At 42.1% G+C, this 27550-nt stretch overlaps 1 protein-coding gene across 7 annotated transcripts in view; it reads left to right on the forward strand.

Moving 5' to 3' along the window:
• The window catches only part of LNX1 (ligand of numb-protein X 1), a 115866-nt gene that overhangs the window by 80886 nt on the left and 7430 nt on the right, over positions 1-27550 (forward strand). For 5 of the 7 annotated variants that reach the window (XM_081020501.1, XM_081020502.1, XM_081020503.1 and 2 more), the window contains 6 exons: positions 1561-1701; positions 4325-4527; positions 6241-6612; positions 9224-9358; positions 20846-21026; positions 23499-23727. In XM_081020501.1, the coding sequence (XP_080876627.1) occupies positions 1561-1701; positions 4325-4527; positions 6241-6612; positions 9224-9358; positions 20846-21026; positions 23499-23727 (1261 nt within the window). The remainder of the gene's footprint in view (positions 1-1560; positions 1702-4324; positions 4528-6240; positions 6613-9223; positions 9359-20845; positions 21027-23498; positions 23728-27550) is intronic. The other 2 variants (XM_081020504.1, XM_081020506.1) reach the window with 1 other exon arrangement.

The following is a 27550-nucleotide window of genomic DNA, read 5'->3' on the forward strand; positions in this document are numbered from 1 at the left end:
GATGGGAATTGTAGTCCAAAACCAGCTGGAGACTCAAGTTTGGGAAACTCTGTTGTAAATCATTCATGATCATCATTCCTGATGTCCACTGGTCCCCTGAAACAATATGTGGCAGGTGTCAAACTATTGCCACTCTTGTCTTTATACATGTTTCCTGTTGTGGCAGAAATTAGACTTCACTCCTTTATTTTTAACCAGTGCTATTCAAATGAACATTTTCTAGTACAATCAAGATACTGATTCAGAAGTCTAGTATCAATTTTATAACGTCCCTGTAGATGGCTGAACTAAGACCTCATCCACACTTCTGCGTAGAAAACATGAGTCTGGGTGGTTTGCCACTTCCCACGAGTCAAAGAAGTTTTGCCCTTGCTCCACTCCTTTCACGGGGAAAACCTGCTCTTTAAGCTCTAAATAGGAAAAACATCCGTCTGGACAAAAACAAAATTGCCGTTTGGACCGACTGAGCAACATTAATGCTGAACATTTATTTGCAAAGGACTGGCTTGAAATTTGTTCCAGAAGAAGATGAGCACATAGCCTAACAGTCTTTACTGAATTCAGAGAGCATACACACCACATATATTTCATCACAAAGATAACTTCTAAAAACAAACAACTATTTGCCTGGAAATTCAGGTCCATGTGTATGGGATATATGGAGATGACTGATACAAACAAAAGAAGGCATATGAGACATGAGAACAGAAAACCGTAACAGACCAGATAGTTTATGCTGGAGACTGGTCAAAATCTGGACCAGACAGGCTTGTGGATGCAGTTTTGATCCTGGGATAGAGTTTGCAACCCAAATATGGCAAAACCCTGTTAGTTAGCAATCTCAGTGGAGCTGACAGATGACTTGGTGATAAGCAGAGCATAAATAGCTAGATAACAGAAGAAATCTGGTGGGATTGCGACTGTTTAAGATAAGTCATTGATTTAGCTTGCCTGTACAAAGCAGAAAGAGGAGCAGAGAAAAGGGAAATGTGATTAGTTATCCGACTAAGTAGGATCTTAAATTAAAGGAGGTATTTTTAACTTGGAAGCAATCGCATCTAAGTAATTCTACCCAAACTATTTTTGAAAAGATAAATGTATCATGTGACTAGTAATTGTTTTTTTTAAGTAGTAGATATTAAAAAGGCAAAATTGTTCAAAGAATCCACTTTAGTAAAGAATATGTGCAAAGTGTTTTCGCTGCCTCCGTAAAATAAATCGTAGGAAATACAACATCAATACATCTTGTTGAGACAAATGTGTCAGTAACAATTATGTCAATGCAGGTTCGACTTTAGATATAACTTTTAGACCTGGCTTTTGGGTTGGTAGTTCCGTTCCTTCCTGCCCGCTGTTTCACAATCTCCTGAATTTGGAATATAGTTAACAGAAACCAAGAAGGGTGTCTTAGCCATGCTTTTAAACAATAAATTAATTGCAGCACACAAGTTTTCTTTCTGTAGAGGTGTTCCCTGAAGTAAGGACTTGACATCTTATTCTTCAGGAAAGCAGTACACCAGATATTTCTGCATGGAGATGATGTTTTATTATTATTGACAGATCCAGTGCACCCCGCCCCACAAACGCACGCAGCAAAATCACGAAGCAGAATCGGCAAAAGCAAGACAGAAAGTATACTTCTCTCTAGGTTTGGCAGTTCATCGCTATGTAAGAGATGGAAGTTTGAGGGGACAAAGCAAGGTATGCGATGGTTAGGATTTTCCTTTACTGGAAGTCTTTTCAAAACGGGATGAAAAGTAGCTAACAAGAAGAATTAGAACACCAGAGAAAGGAAAGCAAGGCTCTTGGGAATGGCATTTAGAATGAAGCCCATTTCTGTCAGTAGGTAAGAAATGGAGACACTTGATCTAGTTAGCAAATATCAGCATATGTTTGCATCCAAATGCCACTATTACTATACTGGAGTTAATTATTGCTGGTAGTTTTGAGTTTAACTGGTTATGGAAATGCCTTCCTTTGAATGTTAGAGCTGATTTGCGCTTGTAGGTCATCAGAATGTGGTGGTATCCTTGGGCAACTGCCAGGCCTCTGTGTTCCAGCAGGGCCCATTGCCAATGCCTTCCCTGAGACCTCTGATCAGCAGTGGGTGGGGTGAGACACCCTGTTAATTTCCCTCCATTTTAATTTCCCCAGTGTAGTAGTGCTTCAGGGCACTTTGGGAAATTAAAATACTGGCTTGGCACCCGGTGCTGATTGGAGAGCTGCTTCTGACTGCCAAATAAGGCCATGGGCAGGCTTTGCTGACATACGAGGGACCGCATCTCCTCAAGCTACCTCAAGCTTAGAACCAGCCTCCCATACATGACAATACTTACAAAGTTAAGGTGTGAGTGTGACAGACTTGTGTTGATAAACATGTACAGTAGAGGTACACTCACTGGGAATAATAATAATACTAATTTATTTATTTATTTATACCCTGCCCATCTGGCTGGGTTTCCCCAGCCACTCTGGGTGGCTCCCAATCAAATATTAAAAACACAATACAGCATTAAACATTAAAAGCTTCCCTAAACAGGGCTGCCTTCAGATGTCTTTTAAAAGTAGGATAGTTGTTTATTTCTTTGACATCTGATGGGAGGGTGTTCCACAGGACAGGCACCACTACCAAGAAGGCCCTCTGCCTGGTTCCCTGTAAATTCACCTCACAGTGAGGGAACTGCCAGAAGGCCCTCAGAGCTGGACCTCAGTGTCCAGGCTGAATGATGGGGGTGGAGACACTTCTTCAGGTATACAGGACTGAGGCCGTTTAGGGATTTAAAGGTCAGCACCAAGACTGGGAAGCTGGGATTGCATGCGACTCTCTGTTGAGCGTCCACTCTGGAAAACCCCAGATGAAACAACTAGCAGTGGCAGATAAAGGAAATACCAAATCTGAGTGTTTATTGTGACATAATAACTGGAGCTGTACTTGCTCTTGTTAATACACATGACACTGCTGTTGGCAATGTGAAACAACCTATACATTCGAAGTGCATTCTTTCCTTCAAAGAATTCTGGGCATTCTAGTTTGTGAAGGATTATTGAAAATTATAAATCTCCGAGGCATAAACTACAAAGACCAGAATTCTTTCAGAGGGAAAATGAGGATCGAATGTGCTTCAAAGAACTAGGTTTTGTCACTCAATTTTGCAATTGAAACTTGGGTAGAATACTGACGGCGTAAGAACCGTTGCCTGATTTTCAGCACGTTGATAGGGGAAAGGATTGGGTGCGGGTGAATCTTCAGTAAGTGATTTTGTTTGAGCTAGCTGCTAGACGGTTTTCTGTGAAATTCAAGGTTTTATATTGCATTTTGGTGGTAGTACTGGATTCTGTCATTGAGGCCTTCTCTAGCCTTGGAACAATAAAGGATTTAATATGGCAACATTAAAAGTGAGATATTTTCTTTGAACTGGCTTCGGATAGATGCACAAGGCCAGTTTTATCATACAGCAAGACCTGAAGCACTTGGAATGACCTAATTCAAGAAGTGTCCCACCATACTAGATGCAGTTTGCAAGTCTGAGATATTGCACTTCCTGTGATGTGACTAGTTTCCACAAATACTCAGAATGCATCTCAGTATTCACTGCAGTATCTCAGGGGATAATGGGGATACAGGCAGCTTGCATGAGGGATGCTTCTCCTAGAGTGGCAAAAATCCCCTTGAACTGGTCCTGCTAATACTTCAAACTCATATACATCTGTTGTCCAGCTGTTTCTCCTAACTTTCAGTATTCCTTGTACTCTCTACCTGTTCTCATTACCTGTGCCTCGCTGTGTTAGGGATTGCTGGAAATTTTTAACTCTGTGAAGGGTAAAGTAACAGTGCCCATAATTTCTTGAGAGACAGAGAATGTGCTTTGAATGTGCTTTAAGGGTATTGTATGCACGCAGCCAGAGAAGAGCTTTTACCAGAATGTGATCACAGAACTGGGTTCTCTAAAGCATACTGCTGAAATTTTCTTGTATATTTGTGTCCCCTGCAAGGCATCGTTGTGCTGTATACTATGGAATCATTAGGCTGACAGAGGAAGTTGCTTTATGTAAGGAGAGATGACCGAGACAACAACTGATTTTAAAAAGATGAAGATTAGCATGCATTATTTTGGCTTAGGGGGGAAAAATCCTTCTTGCACCATGAACCGAATGGATGTAATCTCTTACCCCTTTTAACATACAGCAGATCTGTTAATGCCTAGTTGGGTCAACTGTGCAAAGCTCCATGTTCTATGGCTAGATTTGTTTAAAACAAAACAAAACAAAGCAAAAACCAGAGATCTGTATTCTGAATAAAGGCCTTTTCTCTGTGTGTTTTCAGTCTTCCCAAGGCTATACCACCTCATCCCAGATGGTGAAATTACCTGCATTAAGATCAGCCGCAGTGATCCCAACGAAAGCCTTGCCATTAGGATTGTGGGAGGCAGCGAAACGCCATTGGTTCACATCATCATACAGCACATCTACCGAGATGGAATCATTGCCAGGGATGGAAGGTTGCTGCCAGGGGACATGATACTAAAGGTACACTCTTAATGGAGGTGGATGCTAATGTGAGGAGACTTTTAATAGCGTACGTAGAGACACTGCTTTTATGTAAAGGCATAGCTGTCAAGTGTCCCTTATTTGGCGGGACAGTCCCTTATCCCAGCGCCATGTCCCGCTGCTGTCCCTTATTGATGAGGCTTCATTTGGCCGCTGGCTGGGCTTTCTGCCTTTGGCTCAGAGGGGCTCAGAAGTTGAACATACCTGTGCCCGGAAAATCCCTTATTTTGGCTGCTGATCCCTTATTTCCGAGGCTGCTGGTCCCTTATTTTCAAATCTGTAAGTTGACAGCTATGTGTAAAGGTTCCTAATTCAGCTTGAGGACATGGCAAACAACATTCCTTGCCTGCACAGAAGAGGAAGGGGTGACAGGAAGAAGACATAAGGAAGAGCAGCATCTTTCTGTTTACTGGTGTGGATTCATTTTGAAGTCAAACCAATGAGTTTCAACAGCAATCCTTCACCTAGTTAATGCAAAGTTATTTGTATTTAGTATGCTTTGTGTTGGATCGTTGTGGACTCAGTAGGCCTAAATCCAGCTCTTCATCAGTCTCTCGTATTTCAGACTTGACTTGTGGTATGCTTGCCAAAATGGCTGACCACCACTGTATTAACAGAAACGCCACCCCCCTTTACATGTGGTCACCTTAACTGAAGCGGTGCTGAGGAAATAACTCCCTGGTGCTGCTGCAAATACTTTTTCTCCAGATGGGGCAATGCTTAACTACTCTTAGGAGCCCTCACAGTGTACTGAGCTAAATAGAAGATCAGCGGTGCTTTTCACCATGGAGAAAGCTCCCAATTTGGTAGGTTCCCTTCTCTGTGGCTTATTTTGCCGAAGGATGCATCCAGCCCTACTTCCGACTTTATAGCAGAAATTTGCTGTTCCGTATTCAGTTCTCATTCTCTGAGAGAAGGCTAAGTCAAGTTGCTGGAGAAAGAATGTATTTTCCACAGGGACTCGAGTCAGCGGGTCAACTACATAAAACTGCATCTCTAAACCGTTGCTTGATTAATTTCCCTTATAGCAAATTTAAGTGCTAGAAGTATTAGCAGAGATAGGATTAAATCTCCTGTGAAAACAAACAATGAGAACCCCAATGAAACATTGGTATAAAATGGCTGACAGCCATTTCAAACATATGCGATTTCCTAAGTATTTAAAACTTGGGTTTTCTGCCTACGCCTTCCTTCAGTCCCACTATTTATACTGTTTAGTGAAGATGTGGACCGTGATCAGTATCCATATTCTTTTATCGTTCAGAAATCGAGGGTGGCGTGTTTCAATTATAGTCCACGTATCATTGCGGCAACAGATAAATACTAGAGTGGGAGAAGAAAGCAGGGTTAGTGGGGAATGGCAGCACTGGAAAAGGAGAAGCTGCTGGACTCAAAATTGAGATAGGCGAGAGGATATTGGAGCCTGAGGAGGAGCAGTAATAAAATTGAAAAATAGCCATTATGTCTGGAGATAATCAGCAGGAGAGGAAGAAAAGAGTACAGTGTGTGCTGTCCTTGTGGGGAAAGGATATTATATAATGAAAACTTGGCTTCTTTTGAGGGAGGCAAATGCCACATGTCGCTATAACAGGAAGACATCTGTACAAGTAGGTCTTTCTGTCTGGCAGTGCCAGTTCCAATTAGATGGCCTCTTTTTTTTTAACCTTACTGGTTTGTGGTTCTGTCTTCCAGGTAAATGGCATAGACATCAGAAATGTGCCGCACAGCTATGCCTTGTCGGTCCTGAGGCAACCTTGCCAAGTCCTCCGGCTCACTGTACTCAGAGAGCAGAGGTACCGATGCCAAAACAGTGGACTTTCTCTGGACATTCCCTGCAACAGGGACGACAGTTTTCATGTGGTTCTGAACAAAAGCAGCCCGGATGAGCAGCTGGGTATCAAGTTGGTCCGCAAGGCTGATGAAACTGGGGTGTTTGTTTTCAACTTGCTGGAAGGAGGCGTTGCTGCCCGCGACGGGCAGCTTCAGGAGAATGACAGGGTTTTGGCAATTAACGGGCACGATCTTCGATACGGAAGTCCAGAAAGTGCAGCCCAGCTGATACAGGTTTGACTCAACAACTTCCTCGCCATTTCTGAGCATATCTGATAAGCGATGATACTTCAAGACATGAGCTGTACACTTAGCAAGAGAAAGCTGTTCCACTTCCACTCTTGCCAAGTTAACTATGCTCCCTAAGTGCAATCCATTTGCTAATATTGGCGGGAAAGTGGAGATGATATACTAAATGTCATCAAAGGGACCTCTAATTCCTGCGGAGTATTGTGACAATATTTCATTAAAATGAATACATTACTAATCTCATTCAGTGCGACGTATTCCTAAAGCATTACAAATCATTCTTGAATTAGCAACGTGGAATTTTATTTTTACAAAAGTGCTTCCAGCCTGCTCTTTATTGTGTAGGTGGGTGGCGTCATCTGAGATTCTGGCCTGTTTCCCATACTGAAGTACATAGATGTATGATGATAGCAGGTTTGAAGTTTTAGCTAGGTCCACCCGTTGGTGGAAGCAAGTCACAAAATGTGGAGATGGATCACCAGCTTAGATGGCTTTTAAAAAGAGCTAGAGAAAGCCATGGAAGACATGGCTATCAGTGGCTACTAATCATAAGAGCTGTGTAGTATGCCTCCAAGAACTGAGCTAGTATGTCTTTGATTGCCAGTTGTGGGAAATAATATTGGGGGAGAGGGCAGTTGCCTTCATGTCCTAAGGGCTTCTCATGGGTATTTAGTTAGCCACTGTGAGAATCAGGATACTCTTGTTATGTTCTGAAGCCAAACAGAGGAGTTTGGCTTTATGGTGGTAAAAATGACCCAGTCTCCATGGTACCTTGGTTCCTGAATGGCTTTGTTGATGAACAAATCGGCTCCCGAATGCCACAAACCCAGAAGTAAGTGTTCTGGTTTGTGAACGTTTTTCGGAAGCTGAACATCCGTTTCGGCTGTTGGCATTGTTTCCGGGGCCAATCAGCCAATTAGAAGCCGTGCCTTGGTTTTTTAACCTTTGGGAAGCTGAACAGACTTCCAGAATGGGTTGAGTTCGAGAACCAAGGTATCGTGTGTGTGTGTGTGCGCGCGCGTGCATGTGCATCAAAGGGAATACCCTTCTAGAGGCTAGTATTTCAAATTATACTTAGATGTATGAAAATATCAAGAGTGCTTTATAAGCAGAAAGAGCCCATGTGTGTGCATGTGCGCCCACTGAACTTGAAAGAATCCACGGAAATGTTTAATAATGCAGTTGAAGCCCTTACATTTTCTTACTTAAGGGGGGGGGGGAGAAGCAAACTGATGGAGAAATGTGGGAAAACTGTACTTATTGTCAGAAAGTTCTTCCTAATATTTATCAGAATCTCCTTTCCTATAATTTGAATCCATCGGTTTGGGTCCCACCCTCTGGTGGGACAAGCTTGCTCCATCATCCATGTGATACCCATCTTCAAATATATGAAGAGCTGTCATGTCACCTCTCAGTTTTTCAAGTTCAGCCCCAATAATTCTCACTCAGTCCCATGATATAGAAAGAACCATGAGATTTCAGAGAAATGCTTTATTTGAACTTCTGGCACTCCAACCGCACTTCGACCACCACACACAAGCAGTTCATCACATTTGCAACTACTTGTAAATAAGCAGTTCATGAGGTAAACCGTAGATTTATCTCCATCTGACTTTATAACACATTTCATATTATTTCATACAGAATAGATCTGTGTATTAATTAGTTATTACACCACCAGCTGGTTTAGTTTCATATCATGCCTATGGCTTTAATCTAAATCTTTTTCAGACATCTGTTTTTAGTTACAAGACAATACTGTGACTATGTGGATTTAAAGTTCAGATGCCGATATTCCTGTATGATGGCATGCCATAAAAGCCCAGGATAGAATTGTGGGTGGGTTTGTATTAATAATACAAATGAATGGATGCAGATAGCTAGATCCAAACGCGGGGCAGAATGTTACATTTAACCACTGCCTTTTGTGTTGTATTGACCAGGAGTTGCATTTTGCTTTTCCATATTTCCAACAGGGGAGCACCAGTCTTTTCTTCTTCTTCACCCCCCCCCCCCATTAATTTTTATTTTTGCTATCTTGTCCCACCTTTTTTGGCAGCAAAAGTCTGACAAAAAAAGGAGATGTAAGTTAATAATAATAATAATAATAATAATAATAATAATAATAATAATCGATTTTATTTATACCCTGCCCTCCCCAGCCAAGGCCGGGCTCAGGGCGGCTAACAAGCAATAATAAAAACAAGATGAATGAATACAACTTAAAAACAAGATTAAAATACATTAAAACATTAAAACATTAAAATGCAGCCTCATCACAGGAGGAGAAAGGAAAAAGAAAGGGGGGAGGGAATCAAAAACAAAATAAAAACCACCCTCTGTCCAATTAGTAAAAAAACAACAACCCACAATGCAAAAAAGACTTTAAATAATTAAATAGGCCACTGATTACTTAATATTATGAATTGTTTGATGGATCTGTCTACAGTGAGAAATATGTAGAAGTGGTATGATGGACTATAAGGAGTCATATTAATAAAATCATTTAAAGACATTTTCATTCTCCCAGTCCTGAGAAATTTGCTTTTGCAACGGATTAACAAGCTGGGTTTATTTCTCTTCTATCTGTACGCAGGCTAGTCAGAAGCGAGTTCACTTCACTGTGTCTCGGCAAACCAGGCAACAGACTCCTGATATCTTGCAGGAGGCTGGATGGGATTACAATGGTAGCCACCAGCTCTTCCCCTCTCTGAGGAACAATCCTAACAAGGTGAGGCCTAGTACTCATTCCCCACATTGTGGTTTCTTCTGTGGAGGGGGCGGGGGGAAGAGTGTGTGGAACCCTGACTAATGTGTTAATGTCTCTAAGTATCCTCTCTGGACAGTATCACTGAAATGAGCACATTTTAGCTTTGCTGTGTAAACACAGAAACCTTGATCCTCTTTGTTTATACCCTGGGAAGTGCTGCTGTCTTGTGAATGGATGGCAGAGAGAGTGCAGGGGGTGAGAAGGAGGAAGTTGAAAGAAAACTAGGGCACAAAAAATTTTATATGCATGTGTCCCTCGCGTATTCTATTTGCAACTGTGCTTTTCAGCAAAAACATAATGTACGTTAATAAACAACAACAAAGAGAAGCTTATCTCCACTTTCTCCATCTGGAGGAGAGCATGAAGGCCAAAGCCGTTGCTTCAGAGATTCCTACCATCTGGTAAAAGATTAATAGGAGGACTGTCATCCTGTCAGTCAATTTTGGGGTTAACTGCTATCAAGAGAGGGATGTGAGGGTGGAGTTTCAACATGCTGCCAGTTTCTTGCCTGTCACAGCATCCATAGGAGGCCACTGCTGTGATTTACTAAATCCTAAAATAGGAAGCATGAGGGGCTATTTTTAAACAAACTCCTTTTTTCAGTGTGTAACTTATGGCTTTGGATGCAGGACAATAAAGTCAGTCCTCATAAGGGAGCAGGGCTCCCATTACTCATACCTCAGGTTTGACAGAGGTAAGGATACTTAGCATCCTGAGGGAGAGTTGTTTGGTTTCCTCTCTTTCTCGTTTTCTGTCCATGAACGCCAGCAATTTCACTGAAGTCCTACGAGTCCTTTTATACGATATCTTCCTTTATTCAAGCTGCTGCCACAGTGACACAAGCAAGGGGTGGAACTGGCATACTGGTGGAATTGTGTATTTGTTTATTGTTATAACCCTTCCTGGTACCTTACGGTTAAGGGCAGGTAAGAAAGTTGTGAATATTACACTTAGAATGTAAATAGCCCAGCCTCTCTTTTTTTTAAAAAAAAAAATCTCTTTTTAAAAATCTGCCAGAACAGCTAATGGTAAAAGTATAAAACTTACAACAAGTACATAAAATATCACAGAAACTGAAGTTGGAAAAAAGAGCAATAGGCCAGATTAAAATTTCACCTTAAAAATTCAGCACACGAAAGGCTTGGGCAAATGAAATGTCATAACCTGGCGCTGAAATGACATCAGATGTTGTCGGCCGACCCTCATTGTGGAGCATTATGGAGCAGGTTCCAAACTCAGGGCAACAGAGGACCAAGGAAGTGTTGCTGCCTCCAGTGGAGGCGGCTCCATTAGGGCAAATGGGGCCCTGTCCCACCAATCCCAGTCTGCCCTTTGCCAACCTCCACCTTCTTACTTAGACAGCATCTTAAAAAGCAGAGACATCACCTTGCCAACAAAGGTCCGTATAGTTAAAGCTATGGTTTTCCCAGTAGTGATGTATGGAAGTGATAGCTAGACAATAAAAAAGTCTGATCACCAAAGAATTGATGCTTTTGAGTTATGGTGCTGGAGGAGACTCTTGAGAGTCCCATGGACTGCAAGAAGATCAAACCTATCCATTCTTAAGGAAATCAGCCCTGAGTGCTCACTGGACAGATCCTGAAGCTGAGACTCCAATACTTTGTCCACCTCATGAGAAGAGAAGACTCCCTGGAAAAGACCCTGATGTTGGGAAAGATGGAGGGCACAAGGAGAAGGGGACGACAGAGGACGAGATGGTTGGACAGTGTTCTCGAAGCTACCAGCATGAGTTTGACCAAACTGTGGGAGGCAGTGGAAGAGAGGAGTGCCTGGTGTGCTCTGGTCCATGGGGTCACAAAGAGTCGGACACAACTAAATGAATAAACAACAAAGCCTTCTTACTTACAACCAATTTTGGGGGCAGCATAACCTATCAGTCTCCTCTTCCTCAGTCTCAGTGCTGCCCTTGTAGAACTCAACAGAGAGGCAGATGGGGACAAAAGTAGAATTACCGTAGTTGGCTCTGCCTGTCTTCGGCTATGGCGCCACCTACTGTTGGGCTCCCTGCCTTTCACCCTACAAGCTCCAATGGATGCCAGCCACCTCTGCTCACCAATGAAAGCAGGGAAATTAAGAGCATTTATATGTAGTTTGTTTTTGTTTTTGTTTTTTTAAAATAATTTTTATTAAGGTTTTAGACAACAAAAAAAGAGGAAAAAAACATACACAATACATATAACAACAACACACACAAAATGCAACACAAAATTCAACAATAAAGAAAATAAAAAAACATAACAATTGAAAACAATATCTCTTTTCCATTTCCATTTTTAAATTACTTATTTTCTCGACTTCCTCATACCTCCCTCTTTTGTATTCCAATCCAAATTGTTTGTCCAGCAGTTTCTTTTCCACTTTTTTAATCCCAATCTTTAATTTAATACAATATTAAAATATATAACTTCAACTTCTTTATATCAAATTTCCATTTCTTTAAACATCTTTAATCTTAATCTTTAATCTTAGTCTATCATTAACTTTAACCTGTACAGCTGGAAACCACTTATTTTCAATCCAACTTCACTCTAACATTCCTTAATTTTGCAGTGTTTCTGAAGATAGTCTTTGAATTTCTTCCAATCTTCCTCCATCGACTCTTCTCCCTGGTCACGGATTCTACCAGTCATTTCCGCCAATTCCATATAGTCCATAAGTTTCATCTGCCATTCCTCCAGCGTGGGAAGTTCTTGTGTCTTCCAGTACTTTGCGATGAGTATTCTTGCTGCTGTTGTGGCATACATAAAGAAAGTTCTATCCTTTTTTAACACCATTTGACCGACTATGCCCAAGAGGAAGGCCTCTGGTTTCTTAGGGAAGGTATACTTAAATACCTTTTTTAATTCATTATATATCATTTCCCAGAAAGCCTTAATCTTTGGGCACGTCCACCAAAGGTGAAAAAATGTACCTTCAATTTCTTTACATTTCCAACATTTGTTATCGGGCAAATGATAGATTTTTGCAAGCTTGACTGGAGTTATATGTAGAGCATTTATATGTAGTTTGAGCCAGGCTGATCTTCTGTTCCTGGTATTAGCAGACTAGCAGAGCGATGAGGCCAGTGTGGCCTTTCCCCTTGCTTCTGCAGTTCCAGAGTAACTGGAGTATTGAGCTGAGTGTTGTTGTTTTCTTCCTGGGATGAAAGCCCCCTGCAGCTGCTGCTCCTCTGTTGGAGGAGGTCAGGTTTGTCTCTGAGCCAGTGTGCTGTAGTGGTTAAGGGCGGTAGTCTTGCAATCTGGGGAACCGGGTTCGCTTCCCCACTCCTCCACATGCAGCTGCTGGGTGACCTTGGGCTAGTCACACTTCTCTGAAGTCTCTCAGCCCCACTCACCTCACAGAGTGTTTGTTGTGGGGGAGGAAGAGAAAGGAGAATGTTAGCCGCTTTGAGACTCCCTAGGGTAGTGATAAAGCGGGATATCAAATCCAAACTCTTCTTCTTTTATTTGGTCCTTCTGCCACCAGTGACTATTTGAGAAAGGGACTTCTCAGTTGTGGCATGCCATCTGTAAACCTTCCTTGTCCCCATCGTTTTCCTTTTCGCTTCCTCCAAAGTGAAGACCTTTTTATTTCCCTACACCTTTTAGGCATCTGTTTTAAAGCGGCTTTCTGCTGGAATTTCATCTTCTTTGCTGCTTCTTTGTTTTATTCGATTATAATCTCCTGTAAGCTGCTCTGAGAGCCTCACTGGTAAAAGAGCAGAGGGAGAAGTTTTCTAATTAAGTAGAATACCAGCTCTGTTGCATTTGTCATTGCACACAGCCTCTTCAGGTGAAGACAGTGTTTTTTGGACCCTAGGAACCGGGGGGTGACTGAAATCATTCAAATAAAATACCCTTTCAGCAAGTTTCGTTGCTCTCTTTGCTCCATGTGTCAGCAATGTCAACTTAGTGACCACACAATGACAAGCTGATAGGCTGTGCTTGCCTCCTTTTTGACCTCTTTAATAGAGGTCACCATTTCAGAAGGCTGCTTTGAGGAACGTTACTTAATCTCTCTTGTTTGCCTTGTTTTTGAGTTGGCTAGAAAGGAAAGCCACATTCTGTGCACGTCATTCCTGTTCCCTTTCCCTATACAGTGGTACCTCGGGTTAAGAACTTAATTCGGTCCGGAGGTCCGTTCTTAACCTGAAACTGTTCTTAACCTGAGGTACCACTTTAGCTAATGGGGCCTCCCACTGCTGCCGTGCCACTGCAGCACAATTTCTGTTCTGATCCTGAAGCAAAGCTCTTAACCTGAGGTACTATTTCTTGGTTAGCAGAGTCTGTAACCTGAAGCGTCTGTAACCTGAAGCGTCTGTAACCCGAGGCACCACTGTAATTTGTAAGAACACCCCTTGTCCTCTGTGCGTCAGCTCTTTTGTGCTATTACCCTGTGACTTCCTTGGTTTTTCACCTTTCTGTAGCAAAAGGAAGCTGCCATTATTATTGGTCTAAAACAGCCATTATATATATATATATATATATATATATATATATATATATATATATAAAATATCATCCAAGGTGAAGCTGAGCCAAAACAAAGCCAAGCAGCTTCTTGAGCAAAGGAGTGGGCTGACATGAAAGATAACTTATTTGAACACATTACGTTGGGGTCAGCTTGTTTCACAAGATCTGGAAGGCAATGGTTCCCCGTCCCTGCTGTTGGGACAACACTCTAGCTTTCCAAACTCTGTGTCGCGACACATTAGTGTGTCAGCTGCAGTGTGTAGGTGTGTCGCATGAATGCTCCCTGCGCTCCTCCTGAGGTTGGAAAGGGGTTAGTTCAGTGATGGCCAAATTGGCCCTCCAGCTGTTTTGGGACTACAACTCCCATCATCCCTAGCTAACAGGACCAGTGGTCAGGGATGATGGGAATTGTAGTCCCGAAACAGCTGGAGGGCCAGGTTTGGCCATCAGTGGGTTAGTTCAACCTCCGGTTTGCTAGTAAAATTGAATTACTCTGTTGGAGAAATGATGCACGTCTAAAAAGTGTGTCACCAACATGGAAAGTTTGGAAAGCTCTGCTCTAGTAGATGAACCAATGGTCTGACCCAGCAAGAGGGAGGATCCTGCATGCCCAGTGTGAGAAGGATGTTGAATTTCAGGAGAGAGGGGGAGTGAGAGAAGGGTGAGAGAGAGCCAGGCTTGTCAAATTGAAAAAACCAACAACCGTTTCAGAATTATTAATTTAATGTCATACCATTGTTTACCTTGCTGTCCGAGGCTGGGCTACAACAATCTAAAACACGATATTAAATTGATTTTTTAAGTTTCTTTTGGAATCTGGAAGATAATATCTGATCTCTCCCATTTCCACAGTTGTCCTCCTGGATCCTTGTTAAGTGTATCATTTCAGATTCTTTTTTAAAAATAAATTATTTATGATTTTCAGGTTTATACATTTCAACAATTCATTTCAGATTCTCCAAGATTCCTGCAGGTTGTCCAGTGTCAACACTGGATCCGGTTATTTAATTTTTTTTAATTATTGAAAGTTTAAAAGTACATAATTATATGTGCACTAAACATGGTGAGACGTAAATAAAAGAGAGATAGAGAAAAAGAGAAACAGTACTTAACAACAGTATAGAAGGGAACAACAGTATAACAACAGTAGAAGGGAAAGTAAAAGGGGGAGGAGGGGAGAACTCCAAACTCTATACTTCACAAAGTTGTTGTAATTTACCAGATCTTAACCTATTACAGTATTTGTAAGAATGGATTCCCAATATATCATTGAATTTGTCCATGGCAAGTCTGCATTTATATGCAAGTTATTCATATGTTGCAAGTTGTATAAGTCTTCAATCCAATCGCAGAAGGGAGCCATTAGATTTTACTAGTCAGTCTTTCAAGTTTCGGTGGGCATGTGGTTGTGGGTGTTTCTGCCCAAAACACTGCTACCCTAAAGTGGGCCCATCAGGGTGTTGGTATCTGGCTTTTGGAACCTGCAAGTGAGACAGTCTCATGTCTGTAGCACATTCTTCCCAGTTCGTCATTGGCTGCAGTTCCAAATTAGCTGATCCTGAAATAAATTAAACTGTGCTTCTTAACATCATTTGCTTTCTGTTGCTCTAAGAAAGCATAAGCCTTTGCCCTTAAAGGCAACCTTAAAATATATATTTTAAAAAATTAAACAAATAAAATCTGATCTCCTCTGATGTGTCCTGTTTGCAGCTGAAATTGCTCAAGGGAATCACTGTGTGTGGGGGGGGGGGGAGTGGTTTTCTTTACACAGTCAGAGCTTAAAGTTGCTATATTGCAAGTTGTTTTCTGCCTGAGGAGCTAAATTTAGCGTCTATGTACATTAACTATCCTCATCCTCACCCAAAATGTAATTATAAACTGATTTTGTTGAGTTTTGGAGAGCCTTCAGGCTTCCAGCTCAAAATGCCACCACACTCACGCTTCAATCTAGTTAATTTATTTCGATATTTTGATTTGGGGGGGGGGGGGAGATTGCACAGTCAAATTTCACCACCTCCAAATTGGATTTTATTGTATATTCTGTCGACACACTTAAAACATTCTACTCTCTCTAGGATAATTTGATTTTAAAAACCCCACCCCACCCCCATTTCTTTTTTCTTCGAGAGCTGACTCTCCGCTTCGACATTTCCAAGGACACAGATGTAAATGTGGGCTTGATATTGCTTTCAAGTTTCTAATATCCAGTGCCAAGAATAAACTCCAACCTTCAACATCATTTGTTATTATAAAAGGGCTCAGCCATCCCTTTTGGCAAAGAAAACCATGACATCCTGCCTGCCTCCATGTGGAAATAGGCTGGCTCTGAAGCCGGTGCCAATTGTAAACACTGAGTTGTCCAGCACCAAGCTTTGGGGAAGTTGTGAGGCACTATTAAGAAATGAAGCATCAGACATCATTAGCAGCAATTTGGAGTGTATTTTGCCTGTTGAGAATGATCATACACTTTTATGTTACGGAGGGGGAGCAGGCAAGAAGATGTGATACCTCCTTGTCCTCATATAGTAAGAAGAGCAACCCTAAGAATTACCTAGCATAGAATTATCTATGTTTTTATGCTTTCCAAACTAATTCCATCAGTGTTTTCTTAAAGCTGTTTCCTAATATCAGCTATAAGTTTCCCTTCTGCAATTTAAACCAATTGCCACATCTCCTTTTATCTAAAGCTATTCTGTTCCAGATTTTCTTTGTGGCATTCTTTTCCTTTCTTCTTCTTCTTTTTTGAGATTGTTAACATGTACCAATAATCTTTTCCAAAGACTAAAAATGTGCACTGGCCTTTTAACCTTTCCTCTAGTTAACCCTTTGCCAATCCTTTTGATAGATATTACAGCCGGAGCCACATTATACGTGGCACTTGACAGAATAGCTGTTTGTGTTTGGCCAGTCCCAAGGAGCTTAATAGATAAATTAGGTGGGATACAAAGAAGCAATGAATTTGAAAGGAGGAGAAAAATATGGACTCCCCATGTATTAATCTCTAAAGGTGGAATCGCCTTTTGTACACCCAAAATAAAATATAAAACTCAAAGATTATATCCCCAATCCAAAGAAAGTTGCACACATCTCCAAAAGTAAAAACAGCCCCCGGGAGAGGTGCAAAAATCACCCCAGAAATCTGTCTCCAGTTATCTGCGTAAGGTCATGAATTTAGACGAGAGCCTGGAGCTGAGTCGTAGGAGAAAGGGGGACTGTATGGAATATATGTTGTATGTGTGTGTGTCAACACACTGCCACTGTCAAGGCGAGATCAAACATGGGAGAAACGTCCCATCCTTCTTGCACCACAGCACAAAGGCGTGCAATTTTTTCGCCCTTCCTCCTTGCCTCCAAAGGCTTTGAGTACTTGGGGCACATACTGTAAATGTGGCTATTGCAGTAAAGTGATGTTTTGGATGTGTGTGTGTGCGTGCTGATATAGCTCCTTGCCAAGGGTACAAGGGACCCTATGTGTGCTTCTGTATTTGTCACATTGGTTTTACTGGGTTTTGGCAATGACTAGCTTTCTCTGGATTGGGGATTCTGGAATTCTCCAGTCTTAAGGATTCAGGACATTCTAGCAGTCCAGGGTCCCAGGCACAGCTGTGAGGGAGAAGTCTGTCCGAATTGGTTAGGTGCTTCCCCCTCAATCCCTTATCCCATTTCAGTGAGTAGCACAGCTCAATGGGAAAATAAAGCTTCCTCAACATTTACTTTAGCGAAATTGGATCTGGCTTGGTGAGATCACAAGAAGACCCAATACAGCAAGAATTGTGGGGTGGTTTAGGGCTCAGCCACACTTCTGCAGGCCCTGTGTTTTCTAGATTTGGGTCTGATTTTTTTTCGTTTGCCTTTCTGCTTTCTCTGGGAAAACCCACTGTTTACTGCTGATTCATAACAAATGTCAACCAGGTTTTCTGCAGATTGATGTTTGTAAACAGCAGGTTTTCCTGGGGAAAGCAGGAAACGAAAAACCTGTTGAAGAAGCTGAAGTGTGGACAAGCACTTAGCTTTGGATTCAGTTCCAGGCCAAGAAATTTTGTTGCCTGAAGTGTAGTCCAAATGATAGCCCGCCCACCTCCTGGCTGCACTACTGCCAACAGTTCAAAAAGTCTTTCTGTACTATTCCATTATCAGTTTCTGCCTTATGATACTGTTGAGGAAGGTTGCTTCGGCTCTTTATGCATGGCAGGCTTGGCCCTGCTGGAATTTGTCAGTTAATAGCCTGAACACCCTCTCGCTCCCTCACCCCAGTCTGGCCTACAGTTATATCCCTGGCGAAGTGCAAGTTGAATTGTGTTTTCTTTGAGATCAGTTGGAGCTTGTACATAAAGTCAAACCAGGTTTTAAAATACCACCTACTATTCTTAGTAGGCTGAAATGGCTGTGTTTTGCTTATAAATACATTATCTTCTAGCCTTCAAAGACTTTGCCCTTTACACTGAGGGACATAAAACCCTGTAGCTGAAGGATCAGCTTCAGCCTTCAGGTAATTAAAATGGTACATCCAGCTGTGGCCATTGCCTGTGAGACAACCGCCAGGACACCGAGTGAGAGATAATCTGCTGTAAATATTTATCTTACAGTAAATATTAAAAACCAGGCAAGCTGTTGTGTTCCCCTTGTCAGAGGGGCGCCCAAGGTAATGTCAAAATCACGAAGAGAAAGCACTTGTTTAGGAAAGAACACGCTGAACACTGCCATTGCTAAACATTGCCTTTCGACTGGCTGAGTTGGTTATTGGTAAGAAAGCCAAAGTTTGGTGTGGTGTTTACTAAAATAAAACCTTTCCTTTCCTTTCATCCTTATCTCCCCTGCTGTCCTACTTTTCCTCAGCCGAGACTCCACAAGTTGCTTTATGTTTATAATACGTCATGTTGAAAAAAAGCTTTGGAAAAACTTGTGGCAGAATTTTCATAACGACAAAATGTAGTAGGTGACAACTTGATTTCTGAACTGGGGTAGACAAATCTATCCATTTCGGTTTCCCTGAGTTTCTCACATTTCCAGGTTTAGGTTCAGTTTATCACATTTCCATATCAGTTGGTGATCTTTCTTAAAGTCCTAATGTACTCATTTTTGTACACAATTTTGTCTGATTTACACATTTTGCAAACATTTACCCCTAAATGCATTTGTATGGCATTTTCACTAATTATGATTTTTTGCGCACATTATTTGGTGGGAGAACTGCATTGAAAAATTTGGAGAAGTGTATGTCTTGAAGGCTAGCTGTGTTTTGGTTTACATTGTTTCAGGAAGTATGAATTAGGTAGGCTTCCATTAAAATGTGAACAAAACCAAATTTAGCTCCCATTCCTATTCTGGACATCACCTTTAACCTTAATTGAGTTTACATAATTTTATTTCATAGAACAGTGTGTAAACAGCCTGCAATAGCTGCATCATTACTGATGTGTGAGTCAGAGGAAGCATATAATTTTCATACTTTGGGTACAAAGTGAGAAGCAGCCCTGACTTATGAAAAAGGTATTTCCTCTCAAAAATGAATACTTGCCAGTGAGGAGAATTTCTGATCACAAGACTGGAAATGAGATTCTTTTCAGATGAACAGATTTATAAAAACAGAATGCTTTATTTACATTTTTAAAACAAGAGATGTACTCAAGATATGATCCAGTTGGATGCCCTTTGAGGTATATGCAAAATTCATTTACAAGTAAGCTGCTCCTTTGTCAAATAGAAGCACACCCCACTGCTTGCATCTTCATATACACTTTAAGCCGTGAGATGCCACTGAATTGCAGTCCAGGAAAAACTCCAATTTTACAATTCTGCCTGGGATTGATCTAGGGTACACACCAGCATCCATCAGAACACAAGACAATTCTAGAGGCTTTGCTAGATGCATCAGAGTTTGGCACTGTCACAGTGAAGTTCCTGAAGGAACTCCTAGAATTATTCCTGGAACCTAGCTATCTTGTATCTCCAAAGGATTTTGGAGTACATTTTAGAATTTAAGGAGGTCTTAGATTGCCAAAAACAGATCTTATATATTAGCTTTTCCCAACCAGATTTTGTGTTATAACTCTCATCAGTCCCAGCCAGCATGGCCAGTGGTCAAGGATCATGGGAGTTGTTGTCAACATCTAGAGGGCACCAGGTTGGAGGAGGCTTTTCTAGAGTTGCCATACATCCAGAATTTCCTGGATATAGCCGGAATAAAGCAGTGTCTGGACAGAAATTGCCAAAACATCCAGGACGTATGGAACTCAAGTCTGCAGTTCAAATACTTCACTATTCTGCCAATTTCAAGCGGACACAATCTGTCCAATCATGCAGAACTCACATGTACAGGTGATCAGAGGAACCAATAATTCGCTTGGAAACCTGCCACCAGGCATTCTTTACATGTTCGTCCTTAAGGCATGTGCTTCCCAGAGTTTCTATAGAAAAAAACACTGCAGAATGGCTGTACACAAATATAATTTGCAACCATTTTTTGTATCTCATAGTGGTATGAAAAGATACTGCCAGGTAAACAACCTCTGAATGTGTGCCTATGCGCTTTCGCAGGGAATGTTCTTCTCATGATCTTGTTCATGTGGAGAAATTTAATCTCAAACATTAAGGCAAAAGTGGGTCAGATGTCCAGCGTTATGGCTTAACCATCACTTCCTTGCAAGTTAGAGTGTTTCATTTTTTTAAAAAAAATGCTTTGGCTCAAACAATGCATCAGTCGACTTATGTATACCTCTACTGATGGAGGCAGTGCTGCTTCTGAATATCAGTTGTTGGAAACTGAGGAGAGAGACTACCGTTGTGCTGAGGGTTTCCCCACAGGCATCTGGTTGGCCACCTTGAGAACACGATGCTGGACTAGATGGGCCATTGACCCTGATCATAAAGGCCATCAGATTATGGTGAACCATGTTATGAAGTAGCTGATCACGATCATACCGTCCAAAAGCTTTGTCCATGTCCTCTGCTCATGTTTGCCCTTTGTGCCCCACAGACTGGCCTCCATGCGGTCACCTGTCATGAAAAGGTGGTGGTCGTTCGGAAAGACAACGCGGAGTCGCTGGGGATGACTGTGTCGGGTGGTGCCTTCTCCCACAGGGAATGGGATTTGCCTATCTACGTTATAAGTGTTGAACCAGGCGGAGTCATCAGCAGAGATGGCAGGATCAAAACAGGTGAGACTAAAGGAATTCAGAGCACACTTTTGAGCTGAGTATGTCTTTGTGACCTGTAACCGCAACTCTGTTCTTGCATTTAGTTAGGCCTGGTTCTCAGTTACCTTGTAGTACAGTTGCCACTGTCCATGATGCCCTGGTAATGTTAAATCTGGGGATATCGTCACTTTTACTGTGATTTTTGACATTAGCCCCCCCCCCCCAAGACAAAATATGATTTTAGACATAAAAACCATAACCAAATAGTGCTGACTTTCTGCACACATATTACCAGATAGGCAGTTTTAAGGAATTCTGGTCACCATCTTGATTGAGGAAATCTGTTCATAAATTAATTTCTCACTGAATAATAATTCAACCATATAATAATTTAGTATTGTTCAGATAAGGACTTAATAAGAAAATATGTTGATTGCTGTAAAAAGAAACAGGACTCTGACTCACCACCCACAGTTATTGAGATGGGTGCACAGTCTTATTTGACTCAGAGAGACCAGATAATGGCCAGATGTGTTTCATAGGAAATGGAAATATTTTCAGAATTACTGGAATAAGTATTATGAAAGCTGCCAAGTATCACAAATGTTTTGTATGTAAATCTCTCTCTCTCTCTCAACCTAACCTAACTCACAAGGTTGTTAAGGATAAAGTGAGAGAACCACTATGTATACTCTGAGCTTATTGCAAGAAAGGTAGGATATAGGAACAAAAATGAAAATGAGCTGGTCTCCCAGTCACTTTACTAGTGAATACCAATAAAAAAAGTTTTTTCCAGTCCTGAAGTCGATCTAACCTATTTGTTAAAACTCAAGCTCTGTGATCAGCGCTATATATGTGGGTCCAAAAGGGAGCCACTGTTTAAAACAGTTGAATATAAATTGGAACCAGAGAAGAAATTCACTTGTAATTTATTCCAGATGCCACAAGGAGGTGTTCATAAGACTGGTGTCTTGTATTTCAGAGTACTACCCACTTCCAAATTTGGTTTCAGTTTTCAAAAGTGTTAGCATTCCACATCATTCTCAAAATGGCTTACTCATGAATTAGGTAGCTTCTAACATGCTTCAAGCAGCCTTTTGTTCACAAGATTAGGTTGCTTAAAGGGCAAGAAATGGCTCTCTCTCTGTGCACAAGGTGGTTGGTTGATTGGTTGGTTGGTTGGTTGGTTGGCATCCATCTGTCTCGGGAAACAATGGAAGCTTTCTTACAATTGTATATTCATCATCATGTTTCCTATGTAATTATCTGGCTTACATACATGGAATTGTAACATTTGAATGCTGTATCCTCTGGGAAGAAAGTCCAGAAAATGTTGGTTTTTCTAGCATCCTGATTACATGAAAGTAGCTAGAAGGAGTCAGATGGAGTCAGAGGTGGGATGGTCATCTGTCAGGGATTCCTGTGATTCCTGCATTGCAGGGGGTTGGACTAGGGTCTTTTCAAACCCTATAGTTATATGATTCTATGAGTCATCCATCCTTATCTGCAGTCTTGCAAGAAGTCTGTGATTCTCATGCAGCAATGTGAGGAAGATAGTCGACAATTAGCTTCATACCTTTGAGTTTTGTTTTGTTCTGAAGGTGCTTTATTTCTTAAACTAATCCCTCCACCCATAGACATTCGGGACAGCGCATATTCATACCACCCAAAACTAGAGTTAATCAGCCCTGCTGATATTAATAACAGTGAACTGGTGCAATGTTTAAAGCAAAACAGCAGCAGGCCAAGCTAATGACGGGTGGTTAAAGACAACAACAATTCCCAACAGATTTCAGGGGAAATAGTTAAATGTGAAAGCACACCTAACTACACACCTAACTTTAAGTAAACCCCATGGAATTCAGTGTGGCATACTTCTGAGTAGGCAAGCACAGGAGTCTACTTTTAAACAAACACAACAATGCATTTTCTTGTAGTGATTCGTTGGCAGAGCACAAGTCTAAATTGCAGCTCTTCTACAACCAGAGATCTAGAAGGATATTGCAGTTTTATTTTGCTTGCAATCATCACAGGCAAACTGATTTGGTTGCTCATTCAGGACAACAAATATCACCATCTTTCCCCAAAATTATTATTATTTTCTCTTTTTGGGGTGGGAAGAAACTGAAGTAAAGTCAGTAACATACCAAACGCTACCTCTTGTTGAACTGGAATTTGAATTCAGATCTTCCAAACCTGTAGGCAACAACCCATCTATATCTATGGGTACTGTACCAAAACACATTAAGTTCCCCATTGGGCATCTGTTCTTAGAATGGAGTTTGGGGTAGAGCAAACTCAAAACAAGGAAAAACCTCCCCCCCCCTACAACTGGCCTCAAAAACATATTTCATAAAAGGCAGAAAAACTGCTCTAAGGACCTCCCAGCTGTTAGTTGGCCGCTCCTAAGTTTAGAAGTACAGCTTTGAATGACAAAAGTGTATTTTATTAACTGCTAACAGGTGTTTTCCCCCTTCATTTCCTGCCTTCCAGGTGATATTTTGCTCAATGTGAATGGAATTGATCTGACAGGTGTGAGCCGTGGGGAGGCTGTAGCCCTTTTGAAAAACATCTCCTCGTCTGTTGTCCTCAAAGCATTAGAAATGAAAGACTGCGAGACCTTGGAGGATGGCGATGACCTCTCATTGCTCGATGCCAGTTTGAACTCATCTAGCCCGAGCGAATGGTCTCCTTCCTGGGTGATGTGGCTCGAGGTCCCACGGTAAGTCCAAGGAGTGTTTCCATGTGCTAAAAGCAATTATGGAGGAAAGGGGATTATGGAGGAAAGGGTAAACCTGGCAGGGATAGGGGATCTGTGGCCCTTCCGATGTTCCTGGACTCTTAATTTCCATCAGCTCCATCTGGCATGTCTAGTGGCCAGCACTGATTGGAAGTATAGTCCAGTACAGGTAAAAGGTAAAGGACCCCTGGACGGTTATGTCCAGTCAAAGGCGACTATGGGGTTGCAGCGCTCATCTCACTTTCAGGCGTTTGTCCGCAGACAGCTTTCTGGGTCATGTGGCCAGCATGACTAAACCGCTTCTGGTGCAACGGAACACCGTGATGGAAACCAGAGTACACAGAAATGCCGTTTACCTTCCTGCCACAGTGCTACCTATTCATCTACTTGCACTGGTGTGCTTTTGAACTGCTAGGTTGGCAGGAGCTGGGACAGAGCAACAGGAGCTCGCCCTGTTGCGGGGATTCAAACCATCAATCTTCTGACCAGCAAGCCTAAGAGGCTTAGGTGTTTAGACCACAGCACCACCCACATCCCAAAGTCCAGTAGCATCACTTGGAGGGTCACAGATTCACTATTGATGCCTTTGGGGTGCTTACCTGGCTCTTTCCCCTGAGTTGATGTATTGCACTGACACCTGAATTAATTCTAGACTTGACATGTGTGTACACACACACCACACAGAAAGGACTGTATTTAAGGGAGCAGAAAAGATCCTGAGCAGGCCCATTTCTGCAAATGTCTCTGGCTGTCAAAGTAGCAAGAGAAACCCTGCAGAGATTGCATCTATGCTCTTAGAATACAGGATCTTGAACGCCAGACCACCCTGCGTCCTCCCAGACAGTCCCTGCAGCTTGCAGACTGCACAGACACCGTTTCAGTTATATGCCATTTTAAATTGTTTGACTTTGCCCAGATGTTCAAAAACCGTGTACGCGCTCATGGGCTGAAATTATCCAAACCCCCTCCCCCTCAAAAAAAGAAGAAAAGAAAACATTCACCTCTCTAATGGGCCGGAAGCAGCTGTGTTACAATTTTAATAAAACCGCAGAGTGCGTACTTTGTCACCCACTCACACAGCACATTTTAATGACTCTGCGGGGCATAAATCATTGCAGCATTCCTCTGAACTGGAATTTTAAAAACGAGATCCTACCAGGCTGACACTGAATTAAATCTGCCCTCGAGCTAAATCTTCCCTCCAGCAGTCCATCAGTGAGAAAATGTTAGTTATATAAGAGACTCCTTTTGCAGCTTTGCACACTCACTTTTTGTTTTAATCTCATCTTCCACTTATCAAAATATATGAACTATCTAGGTTATGTTGTATTAGTTTATCCTCTGTCTAAATGGGAATGTATATCTCACATACAGCAGTAATATGTTATTAGAGGCATAACACTCCTCAGATGAGAAGCTTGGTAATGGCAGACACAAATCATTGACAGAGATTTGCCCATCTTCTGTAGCGTGCAGCTGGAAGTGTCGTGGGATATGTTCTAGATTTCCCCTTGCACAATGGTAAGGTGCAACAGGCTTGGCCAGAGTCTGCATGAACTGAATGTAGTACTCTCAGCACACTGGGGGTACTGTGATGGATGCTGAAGAAATCTGCAGCAGGCAAGTCAATATTCACTAAAGAGAGAAGATTTGAAAACCACTGTGTTAGGTGATGATTGGGCTTTGTTGAAGATGCTTCTAAAGTAGGCTTCCTTAATGTAAAAAAAATTGTGTCTATTCAAGAACTCCCTGCAGAATTTCCGAACACTCGTTGCTTTAGGGACTTCCCCATTTCTTTGTGAGAACAAGGAACCACCCTAGCCCATAAAAAATGGGGAGGAGGGATAGAATAATGCCTGCATCGTTTCATCTAAATTGCTTCCCGGAATCCGATTTGTAGGGTGGAGTTGGCACCGGACTTTTGAGCCTAGGGATAGGCAGATCAGTCTCTTGCCAGTCCATCTCAGTTTACATACAGTGGTGCCTCGCAAGATGAAATTAATCCGTTCCGCGAGTCTCTTCGTCTAGCGGTTTTTTCGTCTTGCGAAGCAACCCTATTAGCGGCTTAGCGGCTTAGCGCTATTAGCGGTTTAGCGGCTATTAAAGGCTTAGCGGCTAAAAGGCTATTAGCGGCTTAGCGGCTTAGAAAAAGGGGGGGGGAGCGAAAAAAATCGCAAGACTCGCAAGACTTTTTCGTTTTGCGAAGCAAGCCCATAGGGAAATTCGTCTTGCGAAGCGCATCGAAAAACGGAAAACCCTTTCGTCTAGCGGGTTTTTCGTCTTGCGGGGCACCACTATATGTTTATTCATAAGCCCTGTTTCCACTTCAATCTGTGACTTAAAAACAAACAAACACCTCACCCCAAACTATTTTTGAATGTGTTTTTTCAAGAAAACAAACCATTTTTGAACTTCTTCTTTTTTGACCTGCATCACAAAAACCGAGTGAGCGCAAAAACAGAAGGATAGCTGCATCCTAGCTGACACAACAATACAGAGAGTGTGAATTGGGTTGCAGGGCTTAAAAGTATGGAGCAAATAAAATCCTTGAGCATTCCTAGTTGTAGGTGGCGCCTGAGACTTCTACGCTGAAAGTCTGGCGGGCCACTTCCAGATCACTTGGCAACCAGGAGGAGAGAAATGGACTGGGTGGGGAGGAGAAACAGAAATGGAACAAGCATTAAAACTGCAGTGAATGGAGGACAGTTTGCAAAGAGATGAGAGTGGAGAGAATGGGGGAGGAGGAATAAGAATTGGAAGACTTCTTGATACAGCAACAGTTAAAGGAGGTAACTAAAAGATGATGGTGCAGAACCAACAGGGAGAATAGATTATGCCCTGGTGTGGGGAGAGAATGAATGCTATGGAGTAGAGAAGGGGTGGGGTATCATGAGCACAGAAGCCTAATGTGGCTTCTTTGACCCTCAGGGCTCTCCTCAAGGCCCACCTCCACATCTTCAAGGTCTTTTGCCTGGCTGGAAGGTGCCCTTGAACTGTACCAAGTCTTCTTGCATTTTGTGCTGAACCCTCTGTTCGTTTGAATGGCTGGACTGCAGCCTACTGTACAAAGGCCATATCTGTTTCGATGCTCAGCGTTGGCAACTGGCCCCCAGAAAGTTACCTGCTAGAGAATATGGACCTTGGGCTGAAGAAGATTCCCAGCCCTGGAGCAGAGAGAAAAGGATGACCAGGGAGAGATTTAGAGAGGCCTGCCATGGTACAGAGAAGCCACGGGGCACGTGAGAGGAAAAACAAACAAACAACAACTTAACAGGATGGGTTTTTAAAAAGCCCTGAGCTGAAACTGTAACAAACATGTTTTTCTCTGGCTAGCATAGCAACGAGTCCTCTTAGGTCACTAAAAGGAGAAAAGTGATCCTTGGGAGTGCAATATGCCTGACACATGGGGTTTCTTTCCAGCCGGAAATCACTGGAACTCAGTTCCGGCACCTCTCAGGTGGGTGCCATTGCCATTCTAAGAGAACAAGAGAGGCATTCATGCTGAGTTCCGGCACTGTTGGCATGCACTAGCCAATGATGAAATGGGCTGGTATCCCCTTTACCGCATAAGGAAGCAGCTCCCATGAGCAGCTTTCTGTGAAATCTTAAAAGATGGGTCATTACAAATTTAATAAATAATAACTATTATTATCATCGTTTATTATTATTGGTGGGAAGGCAGGGTTCTTACGGTTTTTAACAGTTGCATGGTAGACCCATTCAACAATGACTCACGGCCACTGCCCTTCTGAGATAGGGAAAGCTTCACCTGCTGAATTTCTGCACGCCGTTCAGCTTTTGAAGG

Source organism: Podarcis pityusensis, assembly GCF_964106645.2.
Source record: "Podarcis pityusensis genome assembly, chromosome: 9".
Classification (NCBI taxonomy): domain Eukaryota; kingdom Metazoa; phylum Chordata; class Lepidosauria; order Squamata; family Lacertidae; genus Podarcis; species Podarcis pityusensis.